The 15,686-nt window shown below is 42.3% G+C and overlaps 1 protein-coding gene across 6 annotated transcripts in view; it reads right to left on the bottom strand.

The window, feature by feature from the left end:
- Positions 1-15,686, bottom strand: part of FARS2 (phenylalanyl-tRNA synthetase 2, mitochondrial) — a 433,719-nt gene that overhangs the window by 180,781 nt on the left and 237,252 nt on the right. For all 6 annotated transcript variants that reach the window (XM_059724365.1, XM_059724364.1, XM_019490472.2 and 3 more), the window contains one exon: positions 15,069-15,229. In XM_059724365.1, the coding sequence (XP_059580348.1) occupies positions 15,069-15,229 (161 nt within the window). The remainder of the gene's footprint in view (positions 1-15,068; positions 15,230-15,686) is intronic.

Below are 15,686 nucleotides of genomic sequence, written 5' to 3'. Positions count from 1 at the left end.
AGTATATATGCTTTTTAGACTGCATTTAGCTTGCTAGCTAAGTAGCTCTTTAACACATACTAGACATACTGTAATTGGGGTACATTTGCCTTCACCTTAAAAAAAAACCACTAGTAGCAACACTATACTGCAGAAAATAAATTTATAGATTGCATCAGCACTAGCAATTCCCTTGTTATTTGATGTTCTGATCTGGAGGGAGTTCTATTAAGGTTACACGGCTTCCTTTTCATACACACACATACCCTGCCCCCTTTGTGTATAAAAATGCCTTGAAATGGAGTTCCTAATGTTAAGTCCCCAGTTACTAGAAGCCTCTTTAAATTGGTACTGAAGTATATACCAAATTTGTGTATCATATCTGCATTCTAGGAGTCTTCCCTCAATGAACATACTGACCCATACTTTCAGGTCAATTTTTCCTTTGATTGTTCCAAAGTCTCCATTAAGAACCTGAAGGGATGAGCCTAGGGCAGGGGTTGGCAATGTAGGGCCCGCAGGCTGGCCCATATTGCTATTTGATCCAGCTGGCAGACATGGGGCTTTGGCTAGTCAGCGGCGATCACTTTCCCATGCCACTGTGTGGAAAAGTGGCAATGGTGGAAGCTTTTCCTATGCCTCCATGTGAAGAAGCAGTAGTGGAGGTAGCTCTTTTCATGACACCATGGAGAGAAGAGATAGCAGCGGGCTCTCTCCCCATGCTACCAGTGGGAGAAGCAGTGGTGGCAGCTAGTCCTAGTGCCTGGCTGCCCACTCTGACTCAAAGTGGGTCTTTCTGGCTGTAACAGGGGCCAAGCCCTATTACTAAGAGTAAGGCTAGGCAGTAGAGGTAGAAAGCTGCAAAGCCCCAGATAAGTAACAGTTGGCAGCTAAGTAGATAATGGCCTGCTGAGCTGCCCTCAGCTCAGGAAGAGAAGGAGCCAGGAGCTATATAACCCCTGCACCTGAAGCAGCAGGCAGTCTGACCTGGACAGGGTTGGAGGCAGGAGCTCCTTGCTGGGAGTTGAGGGAAGCAGTGCTGGGAGCTAAGACTGGCCAAAGCCACGCTCAATAATGGAGCTCCCTGCACTGAATGAAGAAGCTGCATTGGAGACTGAGAACGGTGAGCAGGCCCAGAAAAGCCCCAGCTGGGAGAAGCCAGCATGACTGCTACAAGCTGGAGGAGAGACCTGGAGAAAGGACCCCAAGTACAACTGAACCCATTTGACTGGATTTATGTTGTTGGTTATAGCTACTCCCATGCCTCACAGCTAAAGTTGGGGGGCAGGGAAGAGGCCACTGAAGATGCCTCAGAGAGAGGCCCAGTTTATTGCAAGATTGGTGGGCTGACAGAAGTAAACTTCCAGAGTATAATAGTGACACCAAAAGCATGGCATGCAAGGACAGGGGGGCACCCAAGGATACCAGGGTGTAAGGAATGGGATTAGAGTGGCCACAAGGTAGGTGCCACTCCCACCACTAGCAGAGGATTTCATTATGCTGGCCCACAGCCTAAAAGGGTTGCCAGCCACTGACCTATGGTGCTACATTTAGCTTTAAAGACTTACAGCTTTTCTTACCTCAAACATGGGGGGCTGTAGATACACAGAAAAAGTGAAGTCAAAAGTCCTGCATTAGTAAGGGTCATAATCCACAGGGAAAGACTGGAGAAATCCCCTCAATCTTTATGCAGTTACATGGACCTGCTACACTTACACCCATTTACAGGTCTTTCCCATCAGTTGCTCTGTAGTCTTAGCACCCATATCAGGTAAGTGTAGCCCTGATTTTTTTTAAAGGGGTCAGAGAGGCTATTGTGCGGGCCGGGCGCGAACCCAGGCCCTTTGTCGTGCTGCACGCGGGCTGTGGCTGGCAGCCCGGGCACGCCGGGTCGGAGAGGGCGGGCACCGAGCTAGAATTAGGCACAGACACGTAACGGTTGATTTTAAGATTGTTTACTTACATCGGGATGGTCGCGGTGCAGGCTGAAAACTTGCTTGAGTTGCGGTTACAAACAGAAAGAACATGAACAATCACGTGGAGTTTGCTAGGCTCCACGCAGACAGAACTCCGGATGTCCAGGACAAGCGCGCCTCAAAACTCGTCGATACGTCTTATAAAAGGTTACCGCTCGAAGACGGGAAGAGGTGGGCAATGGATCAGGCCGCCAAACTCCTCTGAGTAACACACAGGGCTTCTATGACCCTGCCGCACACCCAGAGTCCCCACGAGATGGATGTGGAGTCCTCTTCGGCTTGGGCGGAAACCGCTCAAGCCTCTTATACGGCTAGCAGGCCAATTGCTAGCCGCCACGTGGGAATAATTTAGCACTAGCCAATAGCGGGGAACAAATTTGCATTCGAAGAGCGGGAACTCTTTGCACCGTGCATTTCTGTGTTGCAAAGAAAATGCACCCTGCAAAGACAACTGCAAAGTGGCGGGAACTCTCTCCTTTGCACGCAGGTTCTCTGTGCAGCAAAACTCCACCGTGCAATGAAGCTGCAATCCCACGGGGATAATTCTAGTGCCAAAGCACACACAAAATCAGACCTTTGGGTCATGACAGCTATAAGAAGTTTTTTTTCTGTACAGAAACCTTGTCCTGTTGCACTATCTGATGACATGAGCTTGAGTTTAGGAAAGCTTATGCATCTTTGATTTAATCTACAAAGTATACGCCTACCCTGCCTTTTGTTGCATGTTGACACCTGAAGGAAGGCCGACAATGAATAGAGACAGTTTAATTGCTGATACTTATCCAAACAGATGCAGCTTTCAAGAGATGGTATTAGTTTTCCAAGACCAAGAGAAGACTACTAACCAAAGACTAACTTTCTAAGGATTCATCATCCTGGTAATAAATACAAAGTATTAGAGAGTGAAAAAACTCCACAGGAAAGACAGAAATAGACAAGAGCATTTAATTATGCTGTTAAAATGGAGAATCTCCAGCAAATGGAAGAACAGGTCAGTACTAGGAAGACAAGATGGGAAGAAACAGGGTACAGGAGAATCCTGGTTTCCTTGAAGAGACATTGATTAAAACCTAAAGGACTCTCAGTATGCATGAGAAAACAGAGGTAGAAATATGCATGCAGGTATTTGTTACTCTTCTATAAATCTGTCTCTCTTTCTGTATGGTGTTTACCATTGAAGTTCATGTGGTTTATAAGCACTTCTGCAAAGTCTGTCTGTTACTTGCTTTAGTTACCGTAAATTCCCTGACAGGTAAAACAGTAGCCCAAGGTATTCATTAGGCTGGAGTTTTGCAGAGTGACAGAAGACTTGAGTGATCAGCCCAAAACTTCAACCCTATAGCAGATGGACTGTAGGACCCTGCATCTCAGGAAAGAGTACCATTATTAGTAGAATTAGCACTAATATACCACCCAAGAGCCTCAATTATTATGCTAGACACTGTAAAACTATAGAGTAAAAAAAATGTTCCCTCTTCCATCTATCTAGGCAAAAGATGAGAAACAACAGACAGACTGATAGGGGAATACAAAGAAGAAGTGAGAGAATATTTGTCAGTATGACAGGCACTAATGATAGCTCATCAGAAGTCTAACTGCTCATGATTTTGTAAGCATAGGAGGAAATATGAGTTTTCAAGGAGGATTTAAAGGTAAACAATGAATTGGACTTGTGGATATCTACAGGGAGGTCCTCCCAAGTATGAAAGACAGCATAGAAAAAAGCACAAAGGTGCTTGGTTGAAAATTTAACAAGTGGGCAAAGAAGGCTTGAATTATTGGCCAGTTGAAGCTGGGAGTAGATTGTTCAATAAGGAATAAGAGAAATAGGTAGGGTGGGGAGAGGCATATGGAGGACCTTGAAAATGAAGGCAAAAAGCTTAGGTTTGATGTAATTCAGAAAGCAAAGGTGATAGAAGAATACAAAGAGGAGAATGGCATGTTCAGTACATAAATAATAACTGCAGAAGCAACCTGAATGGACATGAGCACAATAAAATTCTATTTGTCAAGGCCGGAGAAAAAGTTGAAACGAAGAAGAATGAAATGATGGTGGATAGCAGAAAAAAGTGTTTTGTGATCTCTCATACTTTGTACATGTAGGATGTTACCACAAGCAATGAATAATAGATGAATAAATAGCCAACTTGACATTCCACCTTTTTGGAAGGTCAAGCTTCCTTTGGCTGTGGACAAACATACATGAAAAAATGTACCTCTGTTCCCACCCTTCTACCAGGACTATCCAGTAGAGTGGTTTTGAGGGCAATGGCTCAACCTGACACTGCCCCAGTACACACATATTGGGCCAGTAAGTCATGCAACCAGCACTACCCTGTCTCTTATTCATGTGCTTCAAACCACTGCCTATTAAAATATGTGTAGTATTCCAGGAATGGATATTTTCAGGTTCCTGACATCTTCTGCTATACCTACTAGCATGTTTGCTCAGGGCTAGACATAATTTATTCATAGAAAAATGATAGTCGCTAGCTGTGGGGAGCATCTTAACTCAGTCCTGGTTTATTACGCCTTCTACACCACATTTGGTGGGAATAAAGAGCTAATCACATGCACAAGAAACATGAGCATTGAGGGCAATTGCAAAGTTCACTTAAATGAAAGGCTGTGTACTTTTCAGTAGGTATTATCTTGTGCTACTGTATCTGGAGGTATGTCTGGTGGCTGGCAGGGTTTCATTTAATGGTGTGATGAGATCTAATATGAGATGCCACACCATGTGAGGCATATCCAAATACACCAGTGCCAGCATGGAGACCAGAGCATGGGTTTGCAAGTGCTGGACAGGGGGAGTAGATTGAATCCCCCTGCCTGGCACTGGCAAACCCACAGGCTCCCTGCTAGGACCCCCAGGCTATCCTGGTCCCAATGCCAAATCCTGTTCAAATGCTAAAGCTGATAATCAGCTAATTGTCAGCATCAACATGGGCATGCTAAATGTTCAAATTATGTTGCCAGATACACTAGCCACAAAAATGTTCCACATACTTTGTGGAATATCTTTTGTGACTGGTTTGCCACTTTATGGCACTGTAAATCAGTTGAACATGCAGCATTATTATTATTTATGGCATGATTAACATATTAATCACACCTTAAATGCAATGTGTGCTAAGGGCTTCTGAGTGTCTCACTTCTGTATCATATGATGGCAGAGTTGCCATAGCAAATAATTTGCCAATAGTAATTACTATTGGAAAATCATGCTTGCTTTGCTAGTATATATTTGGTCCCAGTTCGTTTTGATTTAGATTCTCTATTACAAAAAATACAGAACAAAATTAGGGCTAGGCATTTTTTAATTCTGGAGTAAAGAATGCATTTTATACCTTTTCCCTTACATTTTGGGATTTTCACTTTGAGAACATGCGTAGATTTAAACATATGAGCAATCCCATTGACTTCAATAAGACTACTCACAAGCTTAAAGGATAAGCACACACTTAAAGGGATTTGCTGGACTAGGGCCAGAGAGCTCAGCATCATGTTAAATACTGCAGCCATGATTCAAGATGTGACATCATGATGGTAGAGGCATTGATAACCAACAGGTTTCTGAGTTTAATAATGGGGCCTACTGTGGGGTTTCCTTTTTCTAAGGTAATAGAAAGGAAACTATTCTTGGTTCTGTCAACCTGGCTTGTCAGCAGAAAAGAGCTTCACACTCTTCCTAAGGAGTGTACAGATTGCAACATGTGATAATGTGAGGTAGTATAAAGGTTTTATTCATGTTCATTTCAGGTGGTCTGCCTAATGCACACATAAGGAATACAACCCTTCTAAAATCATGCCAATATTTTTTTTATACTACATCATCACATATTCTCCATGTTTCTACAAACACATGAACTGTATACATCCTCCATTACAATAAAACTAGTTAGCCAATAAATCGCATTTCAGACTGTACCTCATTTGTTCAGATATCCAAGTTCAATTTACATACTAATGGTTGTATATCTGCCTTTAATAGATGCACTATTAGAAAGTAAACATAATAAATGAATAACCCTTTAAACACAAACTTACCACATCATGATGAAAAATATCTGAAAATGTAACAGCCAGTGAATCTGTTTACCCCTTTATTGGGAAATAAAGCTGATCGCTGACGAAGAGATGAATATAAATTATACTGAGCTGCATATTAATAGTGGATCAGGAGACCTACCCCTCTGTATACTGTGTAATCAGATCAAACGGGTAGACATGGCAGGCTCGCACATTACATTATTCTTCGTCCGAGACACAGATTGCAGTGTACAAGCAGAAGCGCTTTGGTTTTCCAAGTGTTTTCTCTAGAGCCTGCCATTTTGTTCTATTTTGGGGGGTCTCCTAGATTTTCAGAACAGGTCTTTCATCTCCCAGCAGCCACCTTTCCTAAGTACCCAGGGACACTTCGCCTGTCTCAGAAAATTGATGACTACACAGTGGTGTAATAAGAGGTTAAAAAGCTACACTGCATAATTGTGTGAGCAGCAAGTGAACATGGTGGTAAGTACATAACTGGGTAAACTGAGCTCTAATAAAAATATTATGGGCCTGATCCTGCTATCCTTTATTCACACACAAAATGCTCAATGAAGACAAATGGGACTAGAGGGGAAGCTGGTCCCATCTTTCCCCATGGGCATACTCCTTTAGGGAAGTTGGCCAGCCTTGGATTTCCTTTTCTGTATTCACTGATTACTGTTCTTGTGGCTTGTTTGTGACTTCAGTAGGTTCTCCCATAAGCTCACTCCTTTCAGGGAGCAAAACGACTAGTGAGTCAGTGGTCCTCTGTCCTATGTGAAGATCAACAGTCTCAATCCCACAGGGCTCAGAATGCTTCACTCCTTAGCTTTACTAACCCCGTGACTGGGATTCCCAGGGGAACTCAGGCCCAGTGACTTTCTCTGGATTTCAGCCTGGGGATCCTGTCCAAAAGAGATGGAGGCTCCCAGAGCTTCCCTGTACTGCCTCTCTTACAGGAAATTTCCTACTTATATCCTAAGATCCTCTTCCCAGGTATCTGGGAGCTCTCTCTATAAAGACTTTTACTAATGGTGTTCTACATCCTCCCTTCTGTAAAATGGGGATAATAATATAATACTTTATCTTAGTTTTTGCCAGCTTCTCAAAATAGAGACCTCCTCCTACTGAGTGCTTGTACCCACAGGGCCTGGGCACAATGAGGACCCCAATCTCAGTTAGGGCCCTTAGTCTCTGCTGAATCACAGAAACATCATAAATGGGTAGCCTAGGCAAGTGAAACAACAGGCTGCTCATTGTAGCAGTGAAGTATGATCCTAGAAAACTGTCCTGCCAAGCAAACCTATTCATCTTAATCAACACCTACAGGCATGCAGTATTTTATATGAACTCTGAGTCCCTTCTTTACCCAATTGTCATTTCATTTTTGTTCTTCTTCCTGAGAGCTGTCAACACAGAGACATCTTTTTCATACGAAGAATGTTAGCTAAGTGCACTGCAGGAAACAATCTCTATCTGCATTTGCAAGTATGTGAGGAACTCTGATGAATGGAGATACCACATGGGAAACTAGATCAAACCAGGATATTTAGATTCAAGTCACTGATTTTTATTGACACCTTTTTCTTCAGATGCTTAATTTTTCCTGTCCTTTACATCCAAGGTCCTCCTTCCGTGTGAGTAATTGCAGGGAAATAACTTTCCTGCAATGCCCCATACTGCTGCAACTTGTCAGGTTATAGGTTGAGCCATTTAGTTAATCCAAATCAACACAGTAATTTCATCTATGGGGAAAAGCACTCTCAGGCTGCTGTGCTAGGTGGGCGCAGTCGTGTAAGCGCTGTCAGCTTTTCCAACCACTTCTTGACATACTAATGCTTGCACACTGGAAAACTAGGATGACAGAGTCCAAGTCTGGTAAATTTAAGCTGTTAAAATGCAAGAAACATATTCTTTAAGTCTTGAGAATAGGCTCAAATTAAATTCCATCTTTGAACAAGAGTGTATTTAACCCAGATATTATTAAAGGATATTGCTTTCTAGCGCAACGCTCTTGTCTATTTGAAGAACATTTTTAATGAACAGAAAAACAGAAATGGCAGTGCATAATTTTCAGGTTATAAATAGTGACGGGGGAAACCCAAAGAGGTTTGATGTGGTCAAGTACCAAAACTGCAAAGGCTTGTCCAAGTCTCTTGGGTGGCACAAAGCTGAGAATCTGACAAGAAACCCAATGAAGAATTTCTGGTTTAGCTCACTTCTGTTCACACACGCTGTGCATAATGCAATGGATTTTCACACAGATTATTGTCATTTCCATTATCTCAGTCAGGAAAATCAGATAGGACTCGAGGTTAGTAGTCAGCTTTGAAGCCAGGCTACAAATCTGATGTGAATCAGACAAGTGGCTCATTAATTATGGCAATGTAGGAGTAGAGGGGCTTACCAAAGTTCAAGTAGTCTATTGTTTTTGTCATTTACTAGGAAAATGACAAAGAGAAAAGAGAGCTTTTCAGACTTCCATTCACCTAGATCTAGTGTGCAGGACCAAAACGTTACTTTTCTACAAAAGCTATTCACCCTTTAAAAAGGCAACATTGTCAGTCCAATATGAAAGCTGGACACCAATTTTCATTATTAAAAATGAGTAAGCCTCTAACTGTTTTGAATGCAGAGGCAGAATCGAAAATATAAACTGAAGACTAGAGACAATTATTGCACCAAAGCTGAAGATGGAACAGACAACCTGCTTGTATAAAAGCACATGAAAGGAAGCATTGGTCCCCAGAGTGAGAAACACTCAGTAATGCATTTACCAGAGCTGACCTTTAGAATGGAGAAAGGGAGACAATTAAAATTAATTTTTTACTAGATGCATCTGTCCTCTCAACTCTGTTGCTCCTTTCTTACGTTCCTTGTCCTCTTCATGAATGTACATGCATGCAATGTACATATGTGCACACTTCAACATGTCTCCTGTGGTCTGTAGGAAGGGATCTCTATACCTACAATTTCTAAGAAATATGCAGAAAGAGAGCAGGAGAAAGGAACCTCCCCTTTTTTTGAGGTTTCCAGAAGCCTCACAGTGAGCTTGTGGAAGCAAATCACCACCACTGAAGAAGCCGCACATCAGCAACCAGCCCAAACGATCAAATTTGTAGTGCAGACTTTAGCTTAGTTTAGATTTTAGTGGAGTTTATTTTTAAATAATTTATTTAGCTTTAGAGGGGGCATCTCCAAGTATACCCCAAAATCAAGTTACTTTATTTATTAACTTTATTATTTGTATTTTAGTTTGGTAAAAGCCAGATATTTTGGATGATTTGTAGCTGAGAAACTTAAGTTTATGGGAAAGAAGCATGGGGGAAACAACCAGTGATCCTCCAAAATCCCCAATGGGGTGGGCAAAGAGTTAGGAAAGTTGCTGATTGCATCCTCACAAGATTCTCAGTGCTGGATTGTGGAAGCTTCAGAGTTAGGACTCTCATGGCAGGGCCTCAGGATTTGCAGTCCTCAAGGAAGGGAGGAAGGGAAGAGTGCCACGTTTGTACATTCTCTCAGTTCTACCATGCCATACTGGGACTAAGGAAATTCCAATTAAAATTTAAAAAAGGAGAGGGAAACCACCATAAGCTGAAGTTAAGGTTGCTGACCTTGGTTAGCATATGTTAGCTTTCAGGAATATTGGGATTGGAAAACAAAACAAGAAAACAGTGATATTAGAGATAAGGCTAAAACTGATTGCAAACATAACAATATCAACATTCAGAAATGTGCACTCTCCTCAGAGATACCAGATAATGTCTTGGAGGACTGACTTCTAACGCCAGAACTATGGGCATATAAAAACCTATGCTTGGATCACCTTTAAAAAGGGAGGTACTGATCAGGGCTGCAGTGGCTGTTAAGCTCCCACTGTAACATGTGCATGTTTCTACAGCAAAAAAAATGCGTAAAACAGCCTCATCTTCAACCGTGGATGATGCAGGGTTAAAGTTGGAGTGGGTTTGTCATATCTGTACAGCTGCAGGCTTGTACACATTTAACTGTTAGAGTGGAACAATGGTAGCACAGGTCAGGAGCAGCAACACCCCCTTCCACTTTGAAACTGATCCTAGTTTACTTTTGTCCCTATCCTGGATATGAGTAAATTTGCTTACTGTTGATTTAGGGAAACAGAATAGAAGATGAACCCAATCCTATTTCAGCTTTATACACCTATGTGACAGTTGTGCATCCAAATATAGCCAGAGAAATGTCATTTTGGGGGCTTGCCCTGGAGATGAGACAGCCCAGATCTACATGGCTGCTTGTAGATGCATAAATAGTGCTCAGGCACATAAAGGTGAAATACGGTTTGGCCCTATAAATATTAGAACGGTGGGGAAATACTTTAAGGATGTCCATGGAGGAAAAATCCGAAGTGGTGGTATAAAACTGAGCAAATGAAAAAATTCCCAGAATAGCATGAGAATGTTTGCTTAAAGTTTTGTTGGGCTGCAAAATCGTCTCCCACAGAATGGATAGGATAACATATCAGTGGAATCATAAGAGCAATGACAGAGAAATTGGCAAGATTGCCTAATATAGTAGAAGTTCTTTCTATTTTTTTTTATGATTTCACATAGAGGAAAGAAAATTGACTGTTACTATAGAGACCATTTTTGCCTATGTCAAGAGGAGAGAAATTTTATTTTTTCTGGCTTTCAGATATTTGAGAGAAAAAGGCTTGATATAAGAGAAGTATTTTTTTATTTTGAGAGTCTGTGTTTAATGGTACAAGAACATCTACTGTTAAAACTGATTAAGGAAAAGTAAAATGCTTCTGAGGGAATTACAAAGTCTGAAGACACTTCATTTTGGTTATTGTAATATTTGCACAAGTGTGGTGCTGACTTGAGCTAAACTGAACTCAAGCTTGCTGAAGCTCTAGAAGTCCTGAAAAAACATGAGCACCACAGCCTGTAAAAGAGATCTTTTCTGTTCCTGGCTGAGGCATATCATGCCTATTATCAGTGAAAGTAGTCAGGGTCTCCTTCAGAGAAACCCACACCTTCAAAACATGCAAGAGTTTACCCTGTCCTCAAGAAACTATACCTGACTCTGAAAACCTCACTACTTCCCATCCCTTACTGAAACAATTGCGAAAATTGTAACTACCAAGTTTCAACCACACATGACATTAGCAAACCACACTAAACACTGACTTCTCATGGACATAGACATGGGTTGGATATCCATAATCAGACTCTGCAGCCACATCCAGATGTGCATGGATGTTTGGTTCCCTGGAGACAACTAGCAGCGGCACACCTTGTGCTGACGCTAGTTGACCCCAGGGAACATCTGTGCCACACGTGCTCTAGTGTATGGCAAGTTATGCTGGGTAGGATAGGGGAGGCTGAGGCCAGCACTGGGCTGGCCCCAGCAGCTTTGCCTGGGGTCCTGGAGGCCTCCCGGGGCTGTAGCAGTGGCAATCCTGCCACTCAGAACCTGGTCAGGCTCTGGCTTAGGGCGGCACATGCTGCCACCACATGCACCACTTCACCTTTTTGTGCCATGGTTTTTTTTGACCCCTGGACATCCCCTTAAAAACCTGGCTTCTCCTCACTATCTCTACGGCCTGACACATTACATTTATTGTTAAATTAACAGATTAACTGCAAAATAAATTTAGACCTGCTACACATACAAAGTAATTATCACATGATAAAAATGGCCAACCAGCCACAAAGATGTTGCTTGAAAAACGCAGAACATTTTTGTTGCTAGGGCAGGCTGTTCTCTGTCCCCACACTTCCTGCAGTGGGACTCTCTGGGTGCAGACAGAGGTGCAGCTCCCCACTGTAACTCAGACTGCTTTGCAGGAAGTGTTCTGAGTTACAGTGACGACCCTCCGGACCAAACAGAAGTTCACTGTTGATTCCGGGGGGAGGAGAATGTAGCTGCTGGCTGGGAGCCTGCAGCCAGTTTCCCCTAGCAACAGCCCCTCCTCCCTCCAAGTCTGTCACTGTTTTCAGAATGGGAGTGGGGGAAAGGGAGCAGACAGAGCTCATGCTAGGGGTTCCCCAGCTGGCATTGGAGGGTGGGGTGGGTTAATTGGAGTCCCCCCACCTCAGCAGGGGCTTCAATATACCTGCCCCACCCTCCAGCAGGGGCTGAAAATACCTCAGACCGAACTCCTCCCATTCCCTTTCCTCCCTCACATTCTGAAAACAGTGACAGGCTGGCAGACACAAGTTACTGAAGACACTCTTCTTTGAATCATCTTCATCTGACCCCTCATGTAATGAGAGTTCAGATGTTTGCCCAACTGGCTATTTTTGAAGCAGTCTGAAGCTCTGCACTTGTGTTTGGTCACAGCTATAGGCTGCTTTCTGTGGCCAGATCAGGCGAAAATTGTCATGTCTGTCTGCACTTTCTGTGACTCATGCTGACCTCTGCTGTCTGAGGGTGCCTTAGCAGATGTCATGATCCACTGCCCCTTCTCCCTTTCCTCAACCAGCCTTCAAAGCTGCTTCTTTAAGGAGCCATTTGCACCTCTTCTCTGTGCGAAAAAAAAGTATACTGAAGACATTCAATATGTCATGCTTTACTTACACTATAGTAATCTGAGAGGAAAAGGGAATTTGTTTGGAAAGCTGCCAGTGCTGACAAGATGAGGAGAGAGAAAAAACACATACACCAAAGCACCTTATAAGATGATCCAGGAGAGTTTGAGCCCCATCACTTCTAACCCCCCATCCAACCTGTCCTTTTCACAAGTGTCCCCTGCTCTGTGCAAGGTTTAGGGGAGAAGCTCTGTCACCCAGGGGGAGCTCACAGATCACTTCTCATTAGCAACACAGCTGAAGGTGTGGAAGGAGGGCTGACAGCAGCTCTCCAGCTCCCCTTTCTGGTGAGTGCTGGCAGAGCAAACTCTGAGGAAATCTTTTATCCCTCTGGATAGCTTGACCTGTGAATGTGAAGCAGGTCACATGGTGTGACAATTTCCATTAGGCAACATTACCTGTTGCTTGATGGAAATACTGCCTGTCAGGGGCCTAGCAGTCCACTAGAAGAGACAGAGAGGAGTCATGGACTTAATTTCCAGCTGTATGTTGATGACACTCAACTGTATAACCCATTCTCTACTGATATAAAAACAGCCACTTCTAAAACATTGGAATGGCTACAGGGAATTAGGGCCTGGATAAAAGCAGCTGGTTCAAGATGAGCCTACACAAAACCAAAACGATGCTGGTTGAAAAAGAGAAACACTTTAGAGAGTTGGTCAAGCTGTTGTCTCCAATTGTAGGAAAATAGTCTCTATGCATCAAAATGGTCTGAAGCCTTGGCATTCTGTCCGACTCGTAACTAAACTTGGAGAAGCAGGTAAGAGTGATTTCTAAAAACGCCTTTCTTTGACTCCAGTTTGCTTGGGAAGCTTATCCTTTCCTCCTAGTCAAGGACCTGGTCACCATAACACACATTTAGCACCTCTGAGTTGGATAGCTGTTATTCTTCAACACTGAAGCTGAATATGATGATGCTCAGCTAGGACAGAATCCACCTACCCACCTGAGTAACCTGTTAGGGTGCTGTGAGCTCAACAGGACTGTGCTGAAGTCCCTCTACTGACACTGATTCCAGTTTAAGGCCTTGACTCTAATTTTCAGGAAAATTAATAGCTCAAATCCTGACTACAATCAAACATTTTTGTGAAAGTTTTTCTGTAATAAGTGGTGATCACAGTCTAAACACCACTTTTTTCCTAATCACTTTCCAATTTGACTTTCCTTCTTTTCTGTCCCCAAATAAATATTACAAACAGAATCTTGATTCCATAAACAAAGAAGTACCAGAAACACCAAGAAGCTCAACAGCAGCTTTCCTATTGTTATTGATTTAACATGGAATATTTTCAGGGATTATCTGGATTTACCATATTTTTAATGTTCTATTTACTTTTAAATCTTAGCAAGTCAGGTTAGTTCATAAAGGAAGTGAGCTGAATGGTAAAAGTAGCGGTAAAGTCCTCTCCTCCTATAGCCATAAATTACTGCCACAATATCAACCAATTCCTCCTACAAAGAAAATGTGTAATATTTCCATCACTACTTTAAGTTTACAGTAATTCTTCCAGAAAAACACAATGACAGATTACTTGATCTTCTTCTGAATAAAGCATTTCCTTTTAATCAATTCATGCTTAGCTGCTCCATCACTGGAATGAGCGCAGTTGTCTACTAGCTGTAAAAATGATTAGATGGCCTCAATAGGGGAGTTACAAAAGAACTACAAAAGTAGAGCTGGCACAACCCCTGCACAAAAGACTGGAGGAAAATGCTGCTTAGATGTTGGTTGTCAAAAGAAATTTGTGCTTTCTGTCATTAAAAGCAATATCCATATAAATGAAGACAATATCAAGACATAATTTCTTAGTGTGTTGGGGCCATTGGGCCACATTATATCTATTAAAGCCAATGGCGGTTTTATGGTTGTAACTTCAAGCAAAGATTTTTAAATTCTAAGCAGTATTTGGAGACCCAGCTTCTCTGGGGTCACATCCACATGCGCAATTAATGTGCTTTTCCTAATGCGCATTACATTTAGTACTTCCAATGTGAGGTACTAAATTAATGTGCTTTAGGCTACCCTTATGCACTGTAGCGCAAGCACATGCTTTTTAGGTGATGCTTAATGTGCAGTAGCCTATTTTATTGCACATTAATGTAATAGTATGGTTTTCTACAAGCTGCTTTAATGCACAGTAAAATAGGCTAGTGCGCATTAAAGTGCACATGTAGACATGCCCTAGTACTTTCAAAACAATACAGTGTTAAAATTTATACTTAGGTCCATCTGTCCTAAGGACAACAGCTCAAGTTAAGCACATGCTTAAATTCTGTTTCGAGTAGGGATGATTTCCTATCAACAGCATAGCAAAACTTTATCTCACTGACACAAATCTATGGTAGTGCTGTGATGTTTCCAGAGCTGAAATCTTGTTATGATCTGAAATCTCATTTTACTGTGGAACACAATGTTGGTGACTTCAGATCCTTTCACTTCTGGAAATATTCAAACCCTGGTTTATGGAGGGGAAAACGAATATTTAAAAAAAAAAAAAATTCTTACCTGAAATTTTATGTTTTGGTCAATGTGAGGTATACAAAACTGTTTCAAGAAGCGGTCGTCTTCGCTCCAGAACAGGCGAATGTCAGGGATGTCATATAGGATCATGGCCAGTCTTTCTAATCCCAAACCAAATGCCCAGCCAATTTTATCCTGAACGCCAGCTGCAATAAATAAATAACTAAGTTCATAAGCAAAAATACAAAGCTGGGAAGGGGGGCAGGTAGAAATCCAAGAGCCTAAGCATGGACTGTGAAAAATTGATGACTAAATGCCCATCTCTTCCCCAAGAAGGCAGGAATGAGCATAAAAGAAAAACCAGCAAGTAATTGTTGAATGATGATAAAGAAATTGATCCTACTCCCATCAAAGTCAGTGACAAGACCTCATTGGTTAAGTACAGATAAGCCCAAGACTGAATTGATTCAATCTTGATGGCTTAGTCTAAATTGTGTAGATTGAACTGATAAGCAAGTGAACAGACATTCAACTTTTAATCCAGAATGCCTTTAGTGGCCCATGGCAAAAGCTGGGGGGGCAGGGGGGGGGGGTTAAAGCACGCTTCCATGTTCCTGTTTTAGGTGACACATGCTGCCACCATGTGCACTGTCCCACTTTTTT

This window comes from Alligator mississippiensis, chromosome 3 (genome assembly GCF_030867095.1).
Source record: "Alligator mississippiensis isolate rAllMis1 chromosome 3, rAllMis1, whole genome shotgun sequence".
NCBI classification, from domain to species: domain Eukaryota; kingdom Metazoa; phylum Chordata; order Crocodylia; family Alligatoridae; genus Alligator; species Alligator mississippiensis.
This window is presented reverse-complemented; position numbering and strand designations above follow the sequence as displayed.